This window comes from Panthera pardus, unplaced genomic scaffold (assembly GCF_024362965.1).
Source record: "Panthera pardus isolate Hobbes unplaced genomic scaffold, ASM2436296v1 HiC_scaffold_24, whole genome shotgun sequence".
Lineage (NCBI taxonomy): Eukaryota > Metazoa > Chordata > Mammalia > Carnivora > Felidae > Panthera > Panthera pardus.
This window is the reverse complement of record NW_026526810.1, coordinates 108,458,676-108,483,114: the sequence shown is the minus strand read 5'-3', so window position 1 is coordinate 108,483,114 and position 24,439 is coordinate 108,458,676. Positions and strand designations below refer to the sequence as shown.

Below are 24,439 nucleotides of genomic sequence, written 5' to 3'. Positions count from 1 at the left end.
ATCAGATAAAGGGTTAGGATCCAAAATCTATAAAGAACTTATCAAACTCAACACCCAAAAAACAAATAATCCAGTGAAGAAATGGGCAAAAGACATGAATAGACACTTCTCCAAGGAAGACATCCAGATGGCTAACCGACACATGAAAAAATGCTTAACATCACTCATCATCAGGGAAATACAAATCAAAACCACAATGAGATACCACCTCACACCTGTCAGAGATTCAGAAATATCCTATTATATTTAACATGAAATGTCCTTTGACAACATGGAAACTAAAGCCAGAAAAAACTGAATTCTATTGTGAGGCAGTTTTGTACTTCTAAAGTTTTCTGAAGAATGTGTTAACAGCTCAAGTTCAGTAAAGGTAAGTAGTATAACTCATGACTGATATAAATACAGTTTTTCACAAATGGAAATAATCTAAAATAACAGAAAAAGAATGTTTTATGCTATCTCCATAAAGCTGATAATTACTAATACATAAATTCACTAAATTAGAAAATTTTTAAATTACCATATTTTCTTAAATATATTTAATTAGTACAGATAATTGCTCTCCCCTTCAATCTGAAAAATAAACACACACACACACACACACACACACACACACACACACACACACACACACACTTTTCAGGTTGCTCTTGAGAAAGAAAATACACTAAATGACTAGCAGATGATTTACAAGGACATAGTTTTTAACAACAAGAACAACACAAAATCTGATTTATGTTAATACTCATCTTTCAAATCCCAGTTTAACCTGAATAGGATTAAGAATTCTATAAACAATGAAATTACTTCATTTCACCTAATCTGAAAATGAATGCTTAGCACACTGTTTTAATTACATAGAAACAAACTTGGAGGAATGAGCATTTCATTAACAGGTTAAAATCTGACATAAAGGTAATCAACAACATACAACTATACAAACATTTTCTCCCAGTTACAAAAGGCCTTCATGAGACAACATGATGAACTGTCTAAACTTTACATATTTCAGGTGATTGTAAAAAGTTAAGACTTACAACAGAATTTCTAAGTTTTTCAGGCAGTGGATCTTTTACTTCAGACAGAGGATCTTCTGGATTTTTCTCTTCTGTTTTTGGAAAAATCTTAGATTGCACCAAAGAGCTTGAAATTTTAAAAAATGAAAAAATAATAAGAAATACATTCATAACCTGAAAACCAGTACTTAAAGGCAAATGAAACTTATGATAAAAAATGAAGTGTTTCAAGTACATTTAGTCATTAGCAAATGAAAATGCCTAAAAAATTTAAGATGTTATAAATAAGCATACAATGAGAATTTTTATTAAAATATAGTTTTAATACTTTTTAGGAAAGAAAACGCTAACAAATATTCTCAGCCAAATTGGCTAGAATGTTCCAAAGTTAATATATTTGAAACTTAATATAGATTAAGTGAACGGTACTTTGACAAGGCAGTGGGAAAGTTAAACTTGAAAGAAATGTGAACTTCTATTTCTTTAATTCGGTAACAATTGATTTTACTTACAAAAGTACAGAGGGATCACTGCTTTGTCGACTGAGATGATAGGATATTGCCACTAATAAACCACAAAAAATGGAGAAAAGTACTGGAATATGCTGGCCATCCCAAGAATCCTGTTGGGGGAAAAAAAAAGTTTCACAGAAAAATCTGCTTCTCACTTATCATCTATCATACAGTCCTTTTATGTCAGTATTTTGGAGGAAGATAATTAAATTCAACAGAAACTTGTCAGCTATATTATTAATTGCATTTTATTCCACATAAATTTAGATTTATTATTTTTTAATGAGCTAGAATCTAGCTAACTAGATCACCTTCAGATAGGAATAATACATTTGCTTCTGATATGTCTTGCTGTCCAATTCTTTCATATTTTAAGTGGTATTAAGCTTATGGTAAGCTATGTTCTCCCTTTAGAAATACCAAGTAACTTGGTACACCACATGTTTGATTATATATAATAATAAATCAGGGAAAAGGCAACAGATGGTACAACACATTAGGTACAGAAGAATATTCGCACTGGTGTGCTTTTGTCCTGATACTTTTGCTCATAATATGCCATTATATCTTCCAGAAAGTTGAGTAGGCATTCAGTGCTCTTGAATAATGAACTCCATATTCCCCATAATAAATAATGCAAAGGCTAGCTTCTAAAGCCAACCAAACGTGGATGTGGATATGTCATGTCATGTCTGCTCACTGCAATTATCTCTGGAGTCTACTGGCATGGGAATTGGCAGACAGTAGATAATACTGATAAAAGGAATAGTTAGAAGTTCTTAAGTATGGCCTATGATGTAAACAGCACTCTATTCCTTCTTCTTTCTCTGGGGATTCAAGAAGGGAGAATGGTAGGAGTGGAAATCCAAATTGTATTTTATTATACAACTTGCCTCCCCCCACCCCATTTAATAACAGTCTTGAAAATTATTACATATCATAACATACAGACCTTTTTTTAATGGCCACATCAAAATATCATTAGCATCATATTGAACATTATGTGTCAAGCCCCATTCTTAGATCTATGCTAAGTATTTCTTAAACAATTCTCACTACCATCCTTGAAGATATGTTCTATTGCTCCCCAATTCATAGGTGAGAAACTTAGGCACTTCTAGAGGATACAAGTAATTTGTTAAGTGGTAGAGCCAGGAACTGAACCTCCAGATTCTGGATTTGCTGAGAAGGAAGTTAAACAATATAGAAGAGTTTGAGAATGAAAGAGAGATAAATACTAAGGAAAAAAAGAAAAAGAGAGAACAAAATGTTATGTAGGAATAGCATTTGCACAGTGATAATAAGGGAAACATATGAGGTGTACAAGAGAGATGAGGAAGACCGTAAGGTAGAGATGTGAGGTGAGAAGTGAAAGATAAGTTAAGCCTACAATGGCCATAAAGCACAGTCCATGGGTAATACCTAAAATTTGACAAAATATAAGAAGTGTGAGTTAGTTAATTAAACATAGAGAGGTAAATACCAAAAGAATCAGCTCAAAGAACTGAAAGTGGTAACTCTGAGGCAGGGATAAACAGGTAGGAGATTTTTGTTCCTAGCGATAAGTCTTGTAGAAATACCTGACTCTTTGAAATATATACAAGAAAAACTTTACTAAACATTAAAACTAGGGGTGCCTGGGTGGCTCAGTTGGTTGAGCGTCTGATCCAGGCACCCCCAAATTTAGCTTTTAATGAGCTAGAAAGTTCAAGGAAAAATGGAAGAGTAACACAAGGAAGCAGAAATCAGAAAATAATAATGTAAAAGTCCATATTAATGAATAGATAAAAAGGAAAACCATTTCTAAAGGCATGCAGTGATGTCTCCCAATGTGTCTAACTGCCTAGAAGCAACTATTGTTGTCAATTTCTTGTATATTCTTCCATAATTATTCTATGTCTATACATACAAGTCATTGGTATGTGTGTGTGTGTTTTAATATTTTTTAATGTTTATTTCTGAGAAACAGAGCACAAGCGGGGGAGGGGCAGCAAGAGAGGGAGATACAGAATCCGAAGCAGGCTCCAGGCTCTAAGCTGTCAGGATAGAGCCCAACGCGGGGCTCAAACTTGTGAACTGTGAGATTATTACCTGTGCCGAAGCTGGACACCAACTGACTGAGCCACCCAGGCGCCTGTGTGTGTTTGTGTGTGTTTTTAAAGCACAAAGGAAACATCCATTATGGGGCATATACCTTCCTTCTGATTAAAAGAAATACATTACCTTCCTTTTTATTGAAAACACACACACTCAAGAAAATGTGATATATATATATCAATCACACACATTCAGGAATATTATTCAACCTTAAAAAGGAGGAAAATCTTTTCATTTGCAACAACATGGATGAAAGTGGATGGCATTATAATAATTGAAATAAGCCAGACAAAGGCAAACACTGCATGGTGTGTGTGTGTGTGTGTGTGTGTGTGTGTGTGTGTGTGTGTGTGTGTGTATTTTTTTTTTTTTTTTTAGCAGAAAGTGGAATTTATAGAAACATAATACAAAAGTGGCTGCCAGGGATTGGGGGAAATAGGGACAGGTTGGTAAAAGAGTACAAACTTTCAATAAAGGTCTAGATGGAGGGTGCCAGAAATGAGTGCAGGTAAAAAGGTATGAACACTTCCAGTTATAGGGTAAGTCATGAAAATGTAATATAAACCATGGTGACTGTATTTAATTTTTTTTAATGTTTATTTTTGAGAGCGAGAGAGACAGAGCATGAGTGAGGGAGGGGCAGAGAAAGAGGGAGACACAGAATCTGAAGCAGGCTCCAGGCTCTGAGCTGTCAGCACAGAGCCCGACATGGGGCTCAAACCCACGAACCATGAGATTATGACCTGAGCTGAAGTTGGATGCTTAACCAACTGAGCCACCCAGGCACCCCTGTGGTAACTATATTTAATAACACAGCATTGTGTGTTTGAAAGTTGTTAGGAGAGAAGGTCTTAAAAGCTCTCATCAGGATATACATTAAAAAACCTTTGTAGGGGCGCCTGGGTGGCTCAGTCGGTTAAGCGTCCGACTTCAGCTCAGCTCACGATCTCGCGGTCCGTGAGTTCGAGCCCCGCGTCGGGCTCTGGGCTGATGGCTCAGAGCCTGGAGCCTGCTTCGGATTCTGTGTCTCCCTCTCTCTCTGCCCCTCCCCCATTCATGCTCTGTCTCTCTCTGTCTCAAAAATAAATAAACGTTAAAAAAAAAAAAAATTAAAAAAAAAAAAAAACCTTTGTGTGCTGAAAGATGTTAACTTGACTAACTGTGGTGATCATTTCACAATACATACAAATATCAAATATACATTGGAAACTAATATAATGATATATGTCAATTATACCTCAATTAAAAAACTAAATAAAAATAAACAAAATCTTTTTTTAAAAAGGGTAAGGTCTAAGGCTCTACTGTGTAACAGGTCTAGACCTGATAACACTGTATTATATAATTGAAATTTGCTGGGAGTAGAACTTAAATGCTCTCACACACAAAAAAGATATGAGGTGATAAATGTATTAATTAACTTGATGAGAGAAATCCTTTCATAATGTGTATGTGTATCAAATATCACATACAATTTTAGTATCTTACAATTTTGTCAATTATACTTCAATAAATCTTGAAAAAAAACAAATGGTTTCTCTTGAAAATCATTCCATATTAGCACCTAAAACTCTGTTTTAAATCTGCAGGTTTATTGTAATGGGTGACACCTAAAAGTAAAATGTCTAATGGAAACACCACATCCAATAACGAAGGAAAATAATTTATCTTCCTGCCTGCCTTTAGGATACAAGGTTCTGGTTTGCAGTTTTCTAATTGCTAGATAATTATAGTTAAACAGCCCTTTGTGCACTGGGCTAGAAAAGTTATCGCACTGCTGTGACTGCAACTTCACAGTTGTAGTCAGTTTCCAAAACGACTCAGTTTCCAAAACAGGACTCAAAGCACAGATCTAAAACCTTTACACCAGGATGGTTTACAGGCAGTACACCTGGGAGAAGCTTGCATTTGGATTTCCTTGCCTCTAATTGCTTCCTGGGATTAGCCCCATCAAGTATTTCCCTCTCTACTGGGTTTTCCCTCTCCCCTTATAAATGTAATCAAGTCTTAGATCTTTCTAAAAAATAAAAACTTGAGGGGTGCCTGGGTGGCTCAGTCAGTTAAGCATCCGACTTTGGCTCAGGTCATGATCTCACAGCCGGTGGGTTGGAGCCCTGCATCAGGCTCTGTGCTGACAGCTCAGAGCCGGGACACTGCTTCGGATTCTGTGTCTCCTTCTCTCTTTGCCCCTCCCCTCAAAAATAAACATTAATATACATAAATAAATAAATATAAAAACTTGGAAACAACCTCCACTATGTAAAAATTTCCCAACTATATTTTAGAAAGAGTATCTTACAGGGCACCTGGGTAGCTCAGTCGGCTGAGTATCCAACTCTTGATTTCAGCTCACTTCACTGATCTCAGTCTGTGGGATCGAGCCTCACTTTGGCCTCTGTGCTGAAAGCAGGAAGCCTGCTTGGGATTCTCTCTTTGCCCCTCCCCAGCTCACATGTGTACGCATTCTCTCTCGAAAAAAAAAATTTTTTTAAAGCTTTTAAAAAGTATCTTACCTTAATCCTTAATATTTTGCAAACTCAAGCTTATATTAATCTAGCTTCCTCAGCCAAAACACCAAAGAAGCTGTTTTATTGAAGTCACCCATCACCTATTAACTGCCAAATGCAATAAAAGCTTTTTTTCAGACAATATTGCCTCTGAAGTTTCCTTTGTGGGATTCTGTTCTATCCATCACTTAAATACCGGCATTTCCCAGGGTTCTATTTGCATCTATTTCCTTGTATCAATCCAGGTTAGCAGTCTTTATTTACACTTTAATGAATTCTAAATCTTTTAACCATTACCTCAAACCTCTCTTCATATCACTTCCTACTATGCATCTCTAGATACCCCATAAATATCAACAAATAAATCTGTCCACATACATAAACAACCACCTTCCTTGCTAAACTCAAAGATTTGTAATCTTAGGCACAAGTATCTCTATCTAACCATTTGTTCAAGCCAGATCCTACCCAGAAGTCATACTGGACCCTCTTCTTTTTTCTCATTATCCATAGAGTCCCTAAATATATTCACTAAATCCAATTTTAGTTAGGTCCCTCTTAATTTCAAGATTGCAATACAACTGACCCACTTCTGATCCTTCCTGCTTATATTTCAATCTCCTTCACACCAGAGACCAAGTAATCTCTCTGAAATGCAACACTGATCATTTCTTTACCTTACCTTGAATATTCGGATGGCCTTTCATTTCCACCCCAAAATGTTCAGGATAAAAGATATTTCATAATGCAGCCATTGCTTTCCTTTCCAGCCTTACCGAAGCCATCTTTCTGCATGTACCCAAACCTCCAGCAATTCCAAATTATTTGCTGTTTCCTGTACATAACACACTTTCTTTACAACTCCATGGCTCTTCATCCCTTGTCTCAACTAACAAATTTCTATTTGTCTGTCAAATTATTAGCTAATTTATATTTGTCTGTCTTTGGAAAATTATCTTTAATCCCTTTTGATTGAATAAGGTAGTATCTTAACTTCTGTACCTGTACCACTCTGTTTTCATAGCCTTCCTCATCCTCTACTGAAAGTGCTGGCTGACTCATGAATCATAGCTAACATATAAGCAACTTAAAAGCAGGAAATGGTGTTTAGCACAGTACTGGGCACACGGTAAATACTCCCTAAATGCAAATGAATAAATGATGCAAGAAAGGATACCATGAGGCACTTTTCTTAGTCCTTGCAACCCTATCATTCTCTGATTATCTTGCATTAATTATAAAAAAAAATAATAATAATGCCATGGGTTACGAGTTGTGTACAAGAAATCTGGGGCACCTGGGTGGCTCAGTCGGTTAAGCATCAGACTCTTGATTTCAGCTCAGGTCATGATCTCACAGCTCGTGGATTTGAGCCCCACATTGGGCTCTGTGCTGACAGTGCGGAGCCTGCTTGGGATTCTCTCTCTCCCCCTCCCTCACTGCCCCTCCCCCCACCTCAAAATAAAGAAACTTAAAAAAAAAAATTTTAAGAGTTGTTTACAAGAAATTTAAATTTTTTATGTTTACAACTTGGTGATAATCTTCAATTAATTTTATTTATTTTGAGAGAGAGAGAAAGAGCATGAGTACACAAGCAAGGCAACAGCAGAAAGAGAGGGAGAGAGAGAGAATCCCAAGTAGGCTCCTCAGTGTCAATGCTGAACCTGATGCGGGGCTGGATCTCACAAACCATGAGATCATGACCTGAGCTGAAATCAAGAGTCCAATGCGCAACTGACTGAGCCACCCAGGTGCCCCTGATGGAGCTAATTAAGGCTCATCCAGATCCTTCTAAACCAATAATGACATTAAATCTCGCTGCATAAATTTTTACTGGAATTATCTTAAATTGCAGTCCTCGTGCTTGTGCCTACACATTTTAAGAAATCTTGATATGGGGGCGCCTGGGTGGCGCAGTCGGTTAAGCGTCCGACTTCAGCCAGGTCACGATCTCGCGGTCCGTGAGTTCGAGCCCCGCGTCAGGCTCTGGGCTGATGGCTCAGAGCCTGGAGCCTGTTTCCGATTCTGTGTCTCCCTCTCTCTCTGCCCCTCCCCCGTTCATGCTCTGTCTCTCTCTGTCCCAAAAATAAATAAAAAATGTTGAAAAAAAAAATTAAAAAAAAAAAGAAATCTTGATATGAACAGTAGTTACATTTTGTATTTTGTTATTACCATGCCCACCTCTACCCCAGACCAACCTAGTTCTAATAATGTTTCGAATTTTGACCTATAATTACCGTGTGGAAAAGGATTTACTTTTTTTTTTTTTTTAATAAATGTTTATTCATTTTTGAAAGAGAAAGCATGAGCTGGCGAGGGGCAGAGAGAGAGGGGGACAGAGGCTCTGAAGTAGGCTCTGCGCAGACAGCAGTGAGTCTGATGCAGGGCTTGAACTCATGATCCAAGAGATCATGATATGAGCTGAAGTCAGATATTCAAATGACTGAGCCACCTAGGCGCCCCCAAAAGATTTACTTTTAATAATGGGTAACTATGAAACTGCTTTTGAATTCAAAGTAAATGAGAATGAGAATAATATCCAACACATGAAGATCATGGAAATTAATGCTAAAGTGGTCTGAGGGAGCATGGGGAGAGGGAGGCTTAAATCATTATTAGTCAATTTAAAACAATCTCCATAAAGAAAAATAGCCTTAAAGACAAAATCGTACTACAACGTACCACTCACCTTTAAAGCCCCGTAACACAATCCATACAGTAAGGCTACCGCCACAATGCTACAGATAAAACTGTAAAGTGCTGCAAGCAAGCTTGTAGTGGCTAGAGGGGAAGGGAAAAAGATTTAGTATTTTATAAACATTTATGGAAAACACATCTGAAAAGGTCACTGAAAAATATTTAAAATGGTATAATATTGACTACAATGAAATATCTACTCATTTCACTTGTAAAAATTCAGTTAGGTCATCTTATCCTTTCCAGAGATTTTGAAATGACAAAGATGTACTATCCACAATTTTTGATACAAGACAAAATATATTCACCTTGTAAGTAATGAAAATTTACACATGGCAGAAGAAATTGGACCTATATTATGCTTCAAGGATGTACCTTATTATTTACAGAAGTATGGGAAAATGAAGCTTGCAGAGGCCTAAAAAGGAACTGGTGATAGATTAGGTATTCACTAAAACTATTAGTCTCTGTAAACAGAATGTGCATTACCCAAAGAAGTAAATTTATACTCTCATGTGTTAATTCTCACAAAAAAGTACAGATATGACTAATTACTAACTAACTAACAACAACAACAACAACAACAACAAATAGATCCACCTCTTCAATAAGTGGTGCAGGGAAAACTGAACTAAGTGCAAAAGAATGAAACTGCACCACTTTCTCACACCATACACAGAAATAAGCTCAAAATGGATTAAAGACCTAAATGTTAAGACATGAAACCTTAAAACTATAAAAGAAAACATAGACAGTAGTCTCTTGGACATCAGTGTTAGCAATATTTTCTTGGCTCTGTCTCCTCAAACAAAAATAACAGAAGCAAAAATAAACAATTGGGACTACATTAAACTAAAAAAGCTTTTGCAGAGTGCAGGAAACTAACAACAAAACAAAAAGACAACCTACTGACTGGGAGAAGATATCTGCAAAGGACATATTCGATAAAGGGTCATTATCCAAAATATATGAGGAATTTATACAACAGAGCACAAAATGGGAGAAAAAAAAAGAAAATAATTCAATTAAAAAGTGGGCAGAGAACCTGAAGAGACATTTTTCCAAAGAAGATATACAGATGGCCAACAGACTCATGAAAAGACATTCAACATCACTAACCATCAGGGAAATACAAATCAAAACCACAATTGGGTATCACCTCACACCAGGCAGAGTGACTAGTATCAAAAAGAAAAGAAAGAACCAGTGTCAATGAGGATGTGAAGAAAAGAGAACCCTCGTGCAACTACTGATGGGCTATAAATCGGTGCAGTCGCTAAGGAAAACAGTATGGAGGTCCTATAAGAAATGAAAAATACCATAGGATCCAGTAATTCCACTTCTGGGTATTTACGCAAAGAAAATGAAAACACTAATTCAAAAAGATATATTCACCCTTAGGTTTACTGCAGCATTCTTTACAATAGTCAAGATATGGAAGCAATCTAAATGTGCACTGACAGATGAATGGATAAAGAAGATGTGTGTATGTATACTATGGAGTATCATTCAGCCACAAAGAAGAATGAAATACTGCTGCTTGCAACAACTTGGATGGATCTACAAGATATTATCCTAAGTGAAATAAGTCAGACAGAAAAAAACCAAATACCATAGGATTTCACTCGCATATAGAACCTAAAAAACAAAACAAACAAAACACTGAAACAGACTCGCAAACACATAACAAACTGGTGGTTGCCAAATTGGGGGAACGTGCAAAATAGGTAAAAGGGATAAAGAGACAAACTTCCAGCTAGAAAATAAATAAATCACAGGGATGAAAAGTACAACACAGGGAATATAGTCAATAATATTGTAATAACTTTGTAGAGTGACAGATGGCAACTGCGTTTATGGTGGTGAGCATTTCTCAACATACATAATTGTTAAATCACTGTGTGGTGCACCTGAAAGTAATATAATATTCTATGTCAACATACAACTATGCTTCAATAAAAGATTGAAAATTTTTTTTTTAAATTCTGTTCTTACAAGTGGAAAAAATAGGTCCAATGGAATTACTAATAATAAGGACTAGGGAAAGGCTAAGATAGCTATCTTTTATTTTTAAAATATAGATAAAATATAGATTTTTGTTAATAGTGATTTTACATAGTAAACATTTTTAAAACACTTACAGGAAAAGCTTTTCTTTAGGAGATATTTAAAAAACTAACACCTTGCACAAGTTTGTAACCGACCATATAATGACTACTATAAATTACCTACTCGAAGCCCTCTCCATACCCTAAATACTGAAACTGTCTTCCACCCATTAAGTTCTGCTGAAATTCACACTCCTTCAAAAACTTTTCGAAAACTTAAAAAATGCCCTAGATACATATCAACATAGGAAATGCTTAGTTTCTATTTAAAATTTAAGCCACAACAACATTTTATCAACATAAAGAAGTCTGAAGAGAAATGGACCATAAAAGTTACAGTAATTTCTTACCCTTTCAATATGTTTTCCCTAGTTGTCCACTCATCTTTCAAGTAAAATTTTAAATGGTTAAAATAAATAACAATGTATTTTAACCACAGTGTCTGCCAATAAAATTATTTTCAAGTTCTGCAAACCATTACCTATTTCAGAGTAATACTGGCATGGTCTTTCTCATTTTCAAAATAAAATATAAATGTAAGAGGGGAATAAATTTCTAAGTATATCAGTTCACAGCCACATATTCTACTCTAAAAACAGATACTTCTAAAAATCCTATCTAGTTAAATACTTTTACTAAAAGCAGCTGGTTTTGATGTTCCCATTCTAAAGAAATAATAAAGCTCTGAAACCATACTCAGAGACATACCAAATATATACACTAGTTCAAAATCCAAATACATTGGCATGTGTCAGGGGTCAATCTATTTGGGATAGATAACTTTTAAATATTTCATACATCTATACAGATTCTACCTAAACTCACTACAGCTTCTAGTTTTTGACAATAGAACGCCATCACTTCTTACAAAGTAACTCCGCTATTCCTGGATCTTTCAATAAAGTGGCAGACTTTACTTTTTTCTATCTACAAATTAATTCCTGCTCAGTCTTTATCAAATAAATGCCTTTTTTCTTTCTAATTGAAATTCTAAAATGAAAACTGGAAAAGTATTTTAATGTTCAGTTTATTACTTAATGACCTGTAAAAGTAATACTGTAACCTGTTGTGTTTAAAAGGAAGTACTCACCATTACCACCAAAGATATGAATATCCAATTGTTCACAAAGGTACATAACAAACGTATTCACCTGAGGCAGGAGACCAATGAAAAACACTATTGGGAAACAGAGTGTAAACACTACAGAAGAAAAGAAAAGCATATTAAAAACAGTATACACATCCATCCTTCTGTTCATTTTAAAATCATAAAATGATTTAAAAAATCCAAAATGAATATAAACTACTAAGCAATTTTTATTTATTTATTTTTTTTTTAATTTTTTTTTTTCAACGTTTTTTATTTATTTTTGGGACAGAGAGAGACAGAGCATGAACGGGGGAGGGGCAGAGAGAGAGGGAGACGCAGAATCGGAAACAGGCTCCAGGCTCTGAGCCATCAGCCCAGAGCCTGACGCGGGGCTCGAACTCACGGACTGTGAGATCGTGACCTGGCTGAAGTCGGACGCTTAACCGACTGCGCCACCCAGGCGCCCCTAAGCAATTTTTAAAAAGGTACCATTTTAAGTTATTTCTCTCTGCGTAACTTCTTGGATTTTAAATAATTTTTTTCTTTTATTGAAATGTTTGTTTGAGAGACAGAGAGAGAGAGAGAGAGAGAGAGAGAGAACCCCCGAGCAGGCTCTGCATTGTACACTGTCAGTGCAGAAGCTAACACAGGGCTCGAACCCATGAACCAGGAGGTCATGACTTGAGCTGAAATCAAGAGTCAGACCCTTAACCAAGTGAGCCACTGAGCCACCCCTAATTTTTCAATGGCAAAGAACAGCTTTTAAAGTTATTTCAACCATTTTCATATAATAGTAACCTGCAATACAGAATCCAAAGGAAACCTTCCATTGCATCTGTTTCAAGAACAAAAGAATTACTATAATATGTGTTCATCATTAATTTTTTTCATTCATAATAGCCCTACAGTTTTGTTCCTCACTGAGAAAATTATAATAAACAGCAAAGTAAGCTTATTAAAACCATTTTACCTATTTATCAGGGAACTGTTTGTATACAAATAAATTAGTGTTAAGATCTGAAATAAAGATGACTCACCTATAACTAAATCCCTGGCTGATATCAGCACCAGTGGATTAGTGAAAGTTATTCCATATAATTTGAACTTGGTTGTAGTAAGGTTTCTGCTACCATAATCCAAGAGCCAAATAAGACCACAACACAAACAGAAATAAACTGGTCTACTGTAGGCAATGATACGATTATGGCCCTGAAAATGATACAAAAACAAAGTCAAGTTAATTGATTTTATGAATCACAACCAGCTAGTGAGATCTGTGATGGCTTATATTCTAAGGATTCAAAATGCATCCATATGGAAGCCAAATTTCTGACTGTGGCAGAAGGGAATTACAAACATGGGAAGGAAGAAGAATCAAATGAACCCTGTGATACTGGGCTGAAATTCGAGGTATCAGTATGAACTTATTATTATTTTTTAATTTAATAGTATTTATTTATTTTTTTAATGTTTATTTTGAGAGACGGAGAGACAGAGTGCGAGCAGGGGAGGATCGAGAGAGATGAGACACAGAATCCAAAGCAGGCTCCAGGCTCCGAGCTGTCAGCACAGAGTCCAATGTGAGCCTCAAACTCACAAACCGTGAGGTCATGACCACAGCTGAAGTCGGACACTTAACCAATGAGCCAACCAGATGTCCCTGAAGTTATTATTTTTAATACACACATAACTAAGATATAAGATGTGTGTATACATGTATGCATGCACATATGTGTATACATAAATATATTTCCTAGCTTTATCCAGAGAGGACCTAAAAGCAATGGCATTCAAGTAATAAAAATTACTGGCATCAAGATCTTAGTTAAAAAAAAAAAAAATTAATGCTTATTTTTATTTTTGAGAGAGAGACAGAGACAGAGACAGAGCGTGAGCAGGGGAGGGGCAGAGAGAGAGAGGGAGTCACAGAATCTGAAGCAGGCTCCAAGTTCTGAGCTGTCAGCACAGAGCCCAATGTGGGGCCTGAACTCACAAACTGTGAGATCATGACCTGAGCTGAAGTTGGATGCTTAATCAACTGAGCCACCCAGGCACCCAAAAATCTTAGTTCAGAGATGGCATTATTTGTTAAAAAACAAAAACGAAAAACCAGGCCTTCACAGAGAAAAGGCTGATTTGGGGCTAGGGTTAGGGAAATTATAAGATAAGCCTGGAACATATTATTGTGAAAAGGAAGGAAGTACTTAAAGAGTGATAAAGATATGTCAAAGGGACAGAAAGGGCAGGTTGGTGAGCTCCCAATGGCCAGATGAGGAACAATTTGTGCATCAAAATAAATAATGTTACTAACATTGTTGTCCACTGAATAAAATATGAATCCATGATTCCATACCAATACAAGTAAGTAAAGACACAAGGGAAAGTTCTTACAGTAAGAAGTCCACTAATGTGGAAGGAATGATGGAATTAGAAAACTACTACTTGGCAACCATCAAATGATAACTGATTCAGACAAGAAATATCAGTAAGATGTTTACTGAAAACAAGCAGGTGGAAGTTTCCAGGGCAAGGAGACATATATAAAGTCTCTCTATGAGACACATATTAACTCTAGAAGAAAAACAGTAACATTATAAGAAGAAGTGGTTCTCAAGGGAATGGGAGGAAATTTTGTCCTTCAGAGGCAAAATTTGCCCCTAGAGGACATTTGGCAATGTCCAATGACCAATGACCAATGTCATTCTGGTTGTCACAGGTGCGGAGTGTGCTACTGGCATCTAATGGGTAGAGGTCAGAGATAATGCTATACATCCGATAATGCACAAGACAACACCCCTCCCTCCCACCAATTCTCAACAAAGAATTATCCAGCCCCAGATGTTAACACTGCAGAGTTTGAAAAACCCTGAAGATACTACCCTTAGCCAAAATATGAAAGCACACTAATGCTAACATCACTAGTAAAAGGATAAATGAACATCAAGTGCTTCCTGATACGAGGCACTGAGAAGAACGTATCATTTTCATAATTTTCCTTTCAAAAAAGCAAGTCCTATATCTAATCAAGAAGAAACATCGGACGAACTCAAATTAAGGGATGGTCTACAAAATAACTGGCATGTACTCATCAAAAGTGTCAATATCGTGAAAGACAAACACATACTAAAGAATTGCTCCAGATTAAAAGAGGCTAAAAAGAACAAATGCAAAATCAGGCATTTTCTATTGCCAACCGAGTCAACAGGAAACACCAGAGTAACATCTGTAGATTCGTACATAGTATTCTATCAATGTTTAACGTCCTGATTTTAATAATTATATTGAATTAATAATATAAAGGAATGCCTTTGTTTCTAGGAAACATACATGGCAGTATTTAGAGGTAAAGGGACGTGTGTCTACAATTCACTCTTAGAAGTGTGTGTGGAGCCAGGGGGGTGGGGAAGGGATGGAGAAGAACTAGAAAGAGAGTAAGTAAATATGGGAAAATGTTCACACAGGGATCTGGATAAATGGCATCAGGAATTCTTTGCATAATCCTTACAACTTTTCCCTAAATTTCAAATTACATCAAAATTTGAAATTAAAAACAATGCTGCCATATATCAATACACTTCAAAACCATTCTTACAAAATATTAAACAATCAGTTGAAAGAAAATCATTTGCCTCCTTGTTTTGTTCACCTACACTCTATTAAGTATTCCAGTGTATGGGTAGAAATAATATTCAAGAAAGAAGCATCATCATAAATCGTTCTTGGAGTCTGTTTTTGAACTACTTTAAAGAGAATGCCCTTTGGACTTTCTAAGTATTAAATAAATACTCTATGGTGAGTTCTAAAATTGGATCATACTTCACAAAAAATACTGTATCAGCTAATACTATTTTTCTAAAGTCACAAAGTGAATAATAAGGTTTTTAATCTCCTCAGAGTCCACAGGTCTAAACACCAGATCAACGTATTACTTCTTTCTTCTTCCTCCTAATGGCTACCTAAGCAAAATAATGTACAGTTCCCCCTTCTTCAAAATTCTATTTTTTAATACTTACTCATGATTTATTCTTCAAAATTTACTAAATGCAAGTTATGAAATAACTAAGAGTTTTATGAACCATGTCGACCTGATTATTTCCTCCTGAAACAGGCTGTCAGAAAATGAATTATTATGCTCATTTTCAAACTAGATTCAGAGTCCACAATTACAATGCCATTTTACTTCATGCTAATACATCGCCTGTATTTCTAGTAGAATGTCAAAACTTAGATGAGAAAATAATAACATAAATCTTAATTCAATCTGACATATAACAAAAAAAAGGGGGGGCTTTGATAAATGTTAGGAAATTACAAATGACAGGCATATTAGAATGACTTACATGTCTGGGAGAAGAAGAATCTGGTTGAACACTCTAAAAATGAAACAAAAGACAGATTATAGTACTGAGGTCCTGATAACTTTATAAGCAACTTTCAAAATGCATGAAATAATTTCAAGTAAAATATTCTACAGGTAAGAAATGACCTATATTAATTCTGTTGAAATATCAACAGCAGATGAAATATCAGCTCCAGATACTGGTGTCACTGTGGTGTCAGAAGAGATCTCACATCTTTCCAGACTCTTAAGCTTATTGTGGTTCATTAATAATTTGCATCGAGCTTAACATTACTGAGATGGCATATGGTAGATAGGTCCATCTTACTCCTTGGCTCATTACCACACTTAAGTATAGTTAAGGTACAATGCTTTCTTATATGACACCACTCCATTCAGGAAATAAGAATTCTTATAAGAATTCTAGTTCTGTTCACAAGTTCCAAGCTTACTAAATAATTCCACAGTATTTGTATTAAGTATATTATCTGCATTTTCAAAATCATTTTCATTTTCAAAATCATCAAGTTAAGCTGTCTCCCTATAAGAGATTTTATCAACTTTCCATAAAAATGTTCAAAAGGTATTTTGCAGCTACTTCCCAAATCAGGGCTTTTCTCCCAAGTTCCAGTTCATTTCCAATAGCATGCCAAACAATTTCACTAGGATTATCTCTTACCACCCTACAACTCTACAATGGACCAAGCTCACTGAGTTTGCCATGGCCCTTGGTTGGACAGGACACCAGGTAAGCTCTAAACTCTTTCAATTCCAACATCTGGCCTCTAAAAGTCTCTGTTCCAGTCCTTCTGTTTATGATATTACTATGCTTCTAGTCAACAGACTTTTAAAATCTAAAACACTTTTAAAATCTCAGTCATCTTTTACCTTTCCATATCTAACCAGATTAACCTGAGAACAGTGAGCAAAGTTAACGCGGGACAAGAGACACTGAAGCAAGAATTTAAATAGTTTAAGGCAATAAAGGGATGGATTATAATGGTTAGAATGAGAAGAATAAAGGCCAGAAATTTTGACAGAGAATCACCAAATTTAATCAAAGGGACTTGGTTACTTGTTATTACAGACTGAGGAGTAAGGGATAGAGGCTTTGGTATTTGGAGTCAGTATACTATTGTCAAAAGCATAGGAGCTGGGAAAGAAAAACATTTATCAGAAGATGATGATGTGCTATTTTTAAAATGTGCTCTTGGGGTGCCTGGGTGGCTCAGTCAGTTAAGGGGCCAACTTCGGCTCAGGTCACGATCTCAGGGTCCATGAGTTCGAGCCCCACGTCGGGCTCTGTGCTGACAGCTCAGAGCCTGGAGCCTGCTTTGGATTCTGTGTATCCCTCTCTCTCTGCTCCTCCCCCACTCATGCCCTGTCTGTCTCTCCCTCTCTTCCTCTCTCTCAAAAAAATAAACACTGAAAAAAAAATTTTTTTCTTAATGTGCCCAAATGCCTCTTAGTATGCCGAACTAACGCTTGTGAGAAAGATGAAGACTGTGACACATAAATCTAGACACAATCCATTCAAAGGGGTAACAAGGTAATAAAAAAGTGTGGCTTCACTGGCAAAGAGTTGCAGGCTGAAAAGAGGGCCAAATAAAACCCTAAAAAATTCTCATAAACTAAGAAGTAGTCCAAAGACCAAAGAAGCATCAACAAAGGTAAATAAAGTTAACTGAAAAGTATGATAATCATCAGAGTAGCATAAAATCACAGATCAACAATGAGGATAATATAAAAATGGAAGATATTATTCACAAGGTACTAAATGATACAGCACTCACAAAGAATGAAGAATGAGAAAGGACATAAATTTGGCAATTAGAGATTATTAACTCATACAAACTGTAATAATTTCAGTAGTGCAATGAGGAAAAAAGTATGGATGGGTCTTGAAGAAATGGAGCAGTTGACACAGGCAGCTTATTCTAGATGTCTGTCTATAAACAGAGAAAGTACAGCTGATGGTATAGACAGAGCTGAACAAATAGTTTTCAGGACGGGGGAGAAGTTCTGCCTGTTAGCATATATTGGGCAAATAACCAATACGAGCAAGGGTTTTTCCTAGCTCAGAAAAAAAGCAAACAGTCCGCATTGACAAAATCCACACTGATTTTGCATGGAAGGTGAAACATTAGGTATCTGAGGCTTCCATTTTTAGAAAACTTAAAATTAATAACATTTGGCACTTTAGACCTACTGTTTAAATAGCAAAGGGATATCAATCTTCTGCTTTCAGTGTCCCAAAGAATATATATACTAGTCTTGACATTTCTCTACCTAACCGATGATGGATTTTAATAAATTTCACCTACAGAAGACTTAAAATATTGGGAGAGGTGGTGTTGGCATTTTTAAAATGAATTTCAAGAATGCTAATTCTTATTTTTAACAAATGACCAAATATTTTAACACCCTTGCCAAAAAAATAGTTCAAGGATGCTTCATTTACATATCATTATTTTTTAAAGTTCGTATGTCCTTTGGTTCCCTATCTGATGTAAACATCTAGGGAAAATAAATTTAAAAATTAATTATCTTACTATAATGCATGAATGATACAAAACCTCCGCCTTTTATCACAAATATCACTCCCTAGTCGGAAAACAAGAGAGATGCTGGTACCTTAAGTAGCGAGTATTGACAGCTGGCTATCACTAGGCAGAACTGGAAGACCCAGATATCTCTGAAGAAGCCTTGTATGAGAAGAACAGACCCCAAAAAAGCCACAAGAATAGCCAGGATGACAGCTAACACATTTTCCAGAATCTCACGATTTCTGTGGACAGAAAAATATACAAGTAAGTACATCATCAATGTAAGAAAGTAACTAGAGCGAAAAAAGGGAAGACCTCAATAACAAGTTGATACTGTCCTTGCTAACATGTTTTTTTGGTGCTGGTTTTGAATAAAGTTTTGGATCACACTGAAAAAGAAACCAGTTTGTGTGGAAAATTAACACAAAATCTTATGTGCAAATAAAGCATGCTACAGTAAATTGTGAAGTTCTAATCATAATGCATAATTTTAATTTCTATTTTAAAAGTTTACTCGTAACATCTGTCACATTTTCTGCTACATTTGTTGCCAAATAACTAACCAACCTGAATAGCAAATAAAAGGAGACACACAAACAAGTTTGAAAAACAAAATCTCAGAACAGTCTCTAGAAAGTTAAATTGAAAAGTGGTTTTATAGGACAAAGTTTGTAACCAAATTTTGACACCAAGTGATTTCATTTTCCACATCTCGAAATCGTCTGAAATAATCTCAAAACTAATTTACTAGAATTACTTCTATACAAGCTATTACATACATTGAGAATGAAGACAGTAATAAAAACCACCAATGCTGCCTCTATCAAACCTGCTGAGACAGTTCCAGATTTTATTAAACTGATGCTGCAAAGAAACAGTATGATGACCCAGATACTATATATAGCAATGGAGAGGATTTTTATATGTCACAGCAAAAAAGAAGAATCTATCTCAATTACTTCTTGGGGAAATTATATTCACAAAATGTTAAATATTTACTAAAAGTCTTATTTTTAAGAATCATTTACTGACATGGGAACATGCTCAGTACATTTACTATGCAAAGAAAGCAGGACACAAAACTGTATGTATAGGAAGATGTACGCTGTTATTTAAAAGAATACACATATGGGTTAAAAAAGACGATATATCAAAATGACACTACTAACAATGGTCTTCTCTGGGTGGAAGGATTATGGTTTGCCCTTGTTGTCTTAAAATCTTCCTGCATATTTCATTTTCTAGAATGGGTAAAGAAATACCTTTATAATCAAAAAAAAATTTTATTGTTTTTATTAAGTCAATGCCATATTTAAAATCAACTGACCTAAAAAAGTTAACAAGTATCTCTGTACTAGGTTTGTTTCATAGTTCTCTCAGATTAAAACAAGTTCAATAGTATTTTCAAATCAATAAACACTAGTATTTTCATTTGTTCTTATATGGCAGTTGTGGAATTCTAGATTTGTCAAATCCAATGATCCTTGGCCCTTCCACTACATTACATACTGTTTATAGTTCTCGTCACTCAACGTGTGCTCCCCTTCAGTCTCTGCTAGTTTTAAATTTTGATGAATCCAATTTACCAACTTACTCTTTTACTGTTTTTGGTGTCACATGCACAAAATTTTGCCTAATTCAAGGTCACAAAAATTTTTCTTCTACTATGTTTTGTTTTTTTCTAGGAATGTCATTGCTTTAGAGTATACATTTAGACCTAGGATCCATTTTGAGTTAATTTTTATAATTTTATAATATGGTACAATGTAAGTATAAAAGGGTTTTTTTCATATGAAAATCCAATGGTTACAGCACCATTTGTTGAAAAGCCTACCATTTCTCCACTTAACTGATTTGGGATATTATTTTGATGCCATTTAGGCCTGGAGTTTTTTTTGTGGGCAGGTGTTTATCTACAATTTCTATTTAATAGATATAGTACCATTAAGGTAATGTACCATTCAGAATGAACTATGATGATTTATATCTGTCAAGAAATTTGTACATTGTCAACTTTATTCACATACAGCTGATCATAATATTCTATTATCCATTTAACACCTATAGAATCTGTAGTGATATCTTATCTTATTCCTGTTGCTGGCAATTTGCACTTTTCTCTTCTCTTTTTTTCCCTAATCAGCCTTGCTAAAGGTTTATCAATTTAATTGAGTATTTGGTTTCCTCCATTTTTCTCTATTGCTTTCGTTTTCTAGCGGATTTCTGCTTTGTTCTTTACTATTCTCTTTCTTCTGCTTACTTGGGCTTAGTGTATTCTTCTTTCTCTAGTTTCTTAAGATGGAAGGTGAAGTCACTGAATTGGCCTTTCTTCTTATTTAGGGCTATAAATTCTTCTGAGTAATGTGTTACTGTCAGCCCCAATACTGTGACATGTTGTGTTCATTCTTATTCAGTTCAAAATACTTTCTAATTTCCCTCCTAATTTCTTCTTTGATCCATGAGTTATTCTTAAGTATTATTTAGCTTCCAAAAATATTTAGGGACTTTCCAAGGTTCTTTTTGTTTTTAACTTATCGTTAATTCCACTACAGTCAAAGAACACACTAAGTATGACGTGAATCCTTTTAAATTTGACCCTTATTTTATGGACCAGAATATGGTTTATCTTGGTAAATGTTCCAGCTGCACTTAAAAGAATATACATTTTGGGGCGCCTGGGTGGCTCAATCAGTTGAGCATCCAACTTCGGCTCAGGTCATGATCTCACTGCTCGGGAGTTTGAACCCCACATCAGGCTCTGTGCTGACGGCTCAGAGCCTGGAGCCTGCTTCGGATCCTGTGTCTCCCTCTCTCTGTGCCCCTTCCCCACCTGTGCTCTGTCTCTCTCAAAAATGTATAAACTTTAAAAAAAAAAAAAAGAATGCGTATTTCATTGTTCTGAGTGGAGTACCATAAATGTCACTCAACTTAGGTTGGCTGCTGGTATTGTTCAAGTCTGCAATGTCCTTGCTGATCTTATACATATTTATTCTAATCAATTATTCAGAGAGGGGTATTGAATTACACTATAATGTGAATTTGTCTATTTCTATTTGTCTTTTTTTTTTTTAATTTATCTATTTTGAGAAAGAGAGAGAGAGAGAGAGAGAGTGCGCGCGCACGCCAGAGAGGAGCAGAGAGAATCACAGTCAGGCTCCATACTGTCAGGGCAGGGCCTGACATGGGGCTCGAACTCATAAACCATGAGATCATGACCTGAGCTGAAACCAAGAGTCAGATGCTCAACCGACTGAGCCATCCAGGTGCCCCTGTTTCTATTTCTATTAGCTTTTATTTTGAAGCTCCGCTTTAAGTGTAAAAACATAGAGGATGATTGAATCCTATGAATGAGCTGACCCCTTATCTTTATAAAAATGACCTTCTTTATCCTTAGTAATATTCTTTGTTCTAAAATCTACTGTGTCTGACAATAATACTGCTATTCCAGCTTTACTTTGATTAGTATCAGCATGGTGTAGCTTTCTCAATTCTTTTACTTTTAACCTATTTCTGCCTTTATATTTAAAGGCAGAAATTTCTTATAGACAGCAAAGCTGGGTCTTGCTTTTTTCCCCCAATTCAATTTTTGACTTTTTCTATCTTGTCATTTATTTTCTATCTGTCGATATGTTCTTGATCTCTTTTCCTTCTTTTTCTGCCTTCATAATTTTTATGAATCCATTTTATCTCCCTTTTTAACCTCCTAGCTGGAACTCTTACATTTTAGTGGTTGGTTTATTAGGATTATAATATACATTTTATGGCGGTTTGCTACAAGTGATGTTATACCAGTTCATATACTCACATAAGAAACTTAACAGTAGTATGCTTTTATATGTCCCTTCCCAGCCTTATGGTACTGTCATGCACTTTACTTTTACTGGTCATAAATCACACAATACATTGTTATTGTTTTTTTAAATATCCAATTATTAAAGGGACTGAATTAGCAAGAAAAAAAATATCATATATTTAGCCATGTAGTTAACTTACCATTACCAGTGATCCTCGTTCCTTTGGGTAGGTCTGTATTTCCATTTGGTATTATTTTCCTTCTGCCTGAAATATATCCTTCAACATTCTGTAGTGTGGGTCTGCCTGCAAAAATTCTCTGTTTTTTGCAGTCTGAAAACGTCTTTATTTCATCTTCACTTTTAAAAGATACTTTTTCTGGGTAAAGAATTCTAGGTTGACAGTTTTGCGGGTTTTTTTCCTTTCAGTACTTAAAAAATGTTGATCCCCTTTCTTCTTACTTGCATTATTTCCAACAATAAATCTAATGTCTTCCTTATCCTTATTCCTCTGTACAACAGTCTTTTTGTCCTCTTGCAGTTTTTAAAGATTTTTACCACAAGTTTTGAGCAATTACGTGCTCTGGTGTAGTTTTCTTCATGTTTCACGTGCTTGGGGTTCATGAACATTTTTGAATGTGTATGTTTAGCATTTTCATCAAATTTGGAAAGTTTTCCAACTCTTCTTCCAAATTTTTTCTCTCTTCCTGTCTCTTGAAGTTGTCTCACAGCTTACTTTTATTTTATTTACATGCTCTTTTCACTGGGGGACAGGAGTGGGAGAGGACTCTTTTCTCTGTTTCATTTTGGATAGTTTCTATTGCTATGCTTTCAAGTTCACTAATACTTTCTTCTGTGATATCTAATCTACCATTAATCCCATCTGTTTTATTTTTCATCTCTCAGACATTGTAGTTTCATCTCTATAAAAGAACTATTTCAATAAGTTTGTTCTGGATCTTTAAAAATATCTCTCATGTCTCAACTTTTTTAACACAGGGTACAATTAATACTTATTTTTTACTTATTTATTTTTAATATTTATTTTTGAAAGAGTGCAAGGGGGGAGGGGCAAAGAAAGAGGGAGACAGAGAACCTGAAGCAGACTCCACGCTGTCAGAGCAAAGTCTGATGTGGGGCTCAACCCCACAAACTGTGAGATCAGACCCACTACCCAGGTGCCCCTTGTTTTAATTTTTTTTCAAGTTTATTTGAGAGACAGAGAGACAGAGACAGAGAGAAAGGGAGGGAGAGAGACATAGAGAGGGACAGGGAGAGGAAGTGCTTGTGTGTGTGAGACCAGAAAAGAGACAGGGAGAGAGAAAGGGAATCCCAAACAGGTTCTGTGTTATCACAACAGAGCCCCATGCGGCTTGATCTCAGGCACTGTGAGATCATGACCTGCGCTTACATCAAGAGTCAAATGCTTAACCAACTGAGCCACCCAGGCAACCCCAATTATACTTTTTTTTTTATGTCTTTGACAGCTAATTCTAACATCTGTGATAATTATAGGTTGGTTTCAATAGATTCATTATTGCCCTCATTATAAATCATGTTTTACTGCTTCTTTGCATGCTTTGTTATCTTTGGTTGGATGCCACTGTGAAAAGTTTTAGGTGGTTAACAATTTTTAGATTTCTGTTAAGTCTTCTTAACCTTTTTATGCTACTTGGAAACAGTTTGATCATTTTAGGTCTTGCTTTTATGACTCGTTTGGTGGGTCTGGAGCAGTG

General features: G+C 35.7%; 1 protein-coding gene across 9 annotated transcripts in view; it reads right to left on the bottom strand.

Moving 5' to 3' along the window:
- PCNX1 (pecanex 1) overlaps window positions 1-24,439 on the bottom strand; it is a 169,750-nt gene that overhangs the window by 45,200 nt on the left and 100,111 nt on the right. For all 9 annotated transcript variants that reach the window (XM_019451368.2, XM_019451370.2, XM_019451369.2 and 6 more), the window contains 7 exons: window positions 19,001-19,154; window positions 16,368-16,400; window positions 13,065-13,236; window positions 12,028-12,138; window positions 8,822-8,913; window positions 1,529-1,638; window positions 1,038-1,143 (listed from right to left, as the gene is read on the bottom strand). In XM_019451368.2, coding sequence (XP_019306913.2) covers window positions 1,038-1,143; window positions 1,529-1,638; window positions 8,822-8,913; window positions 12,028-12,138; window positions 13,065-13,236; window positions 16,368-16,400; window positions 19,001-19,154 — 778 coding nt within the window. The remainder of the gene's footprint in view (window positions 1-1,037; window positions 1,144-1,528; window positions 1,639-8,821; window positions 8,914-12,027; window positions 12,139-13,064; window positions 13,237-16,367; window positions 16,401-19,000; window positions 19,155-24,439) is intronic.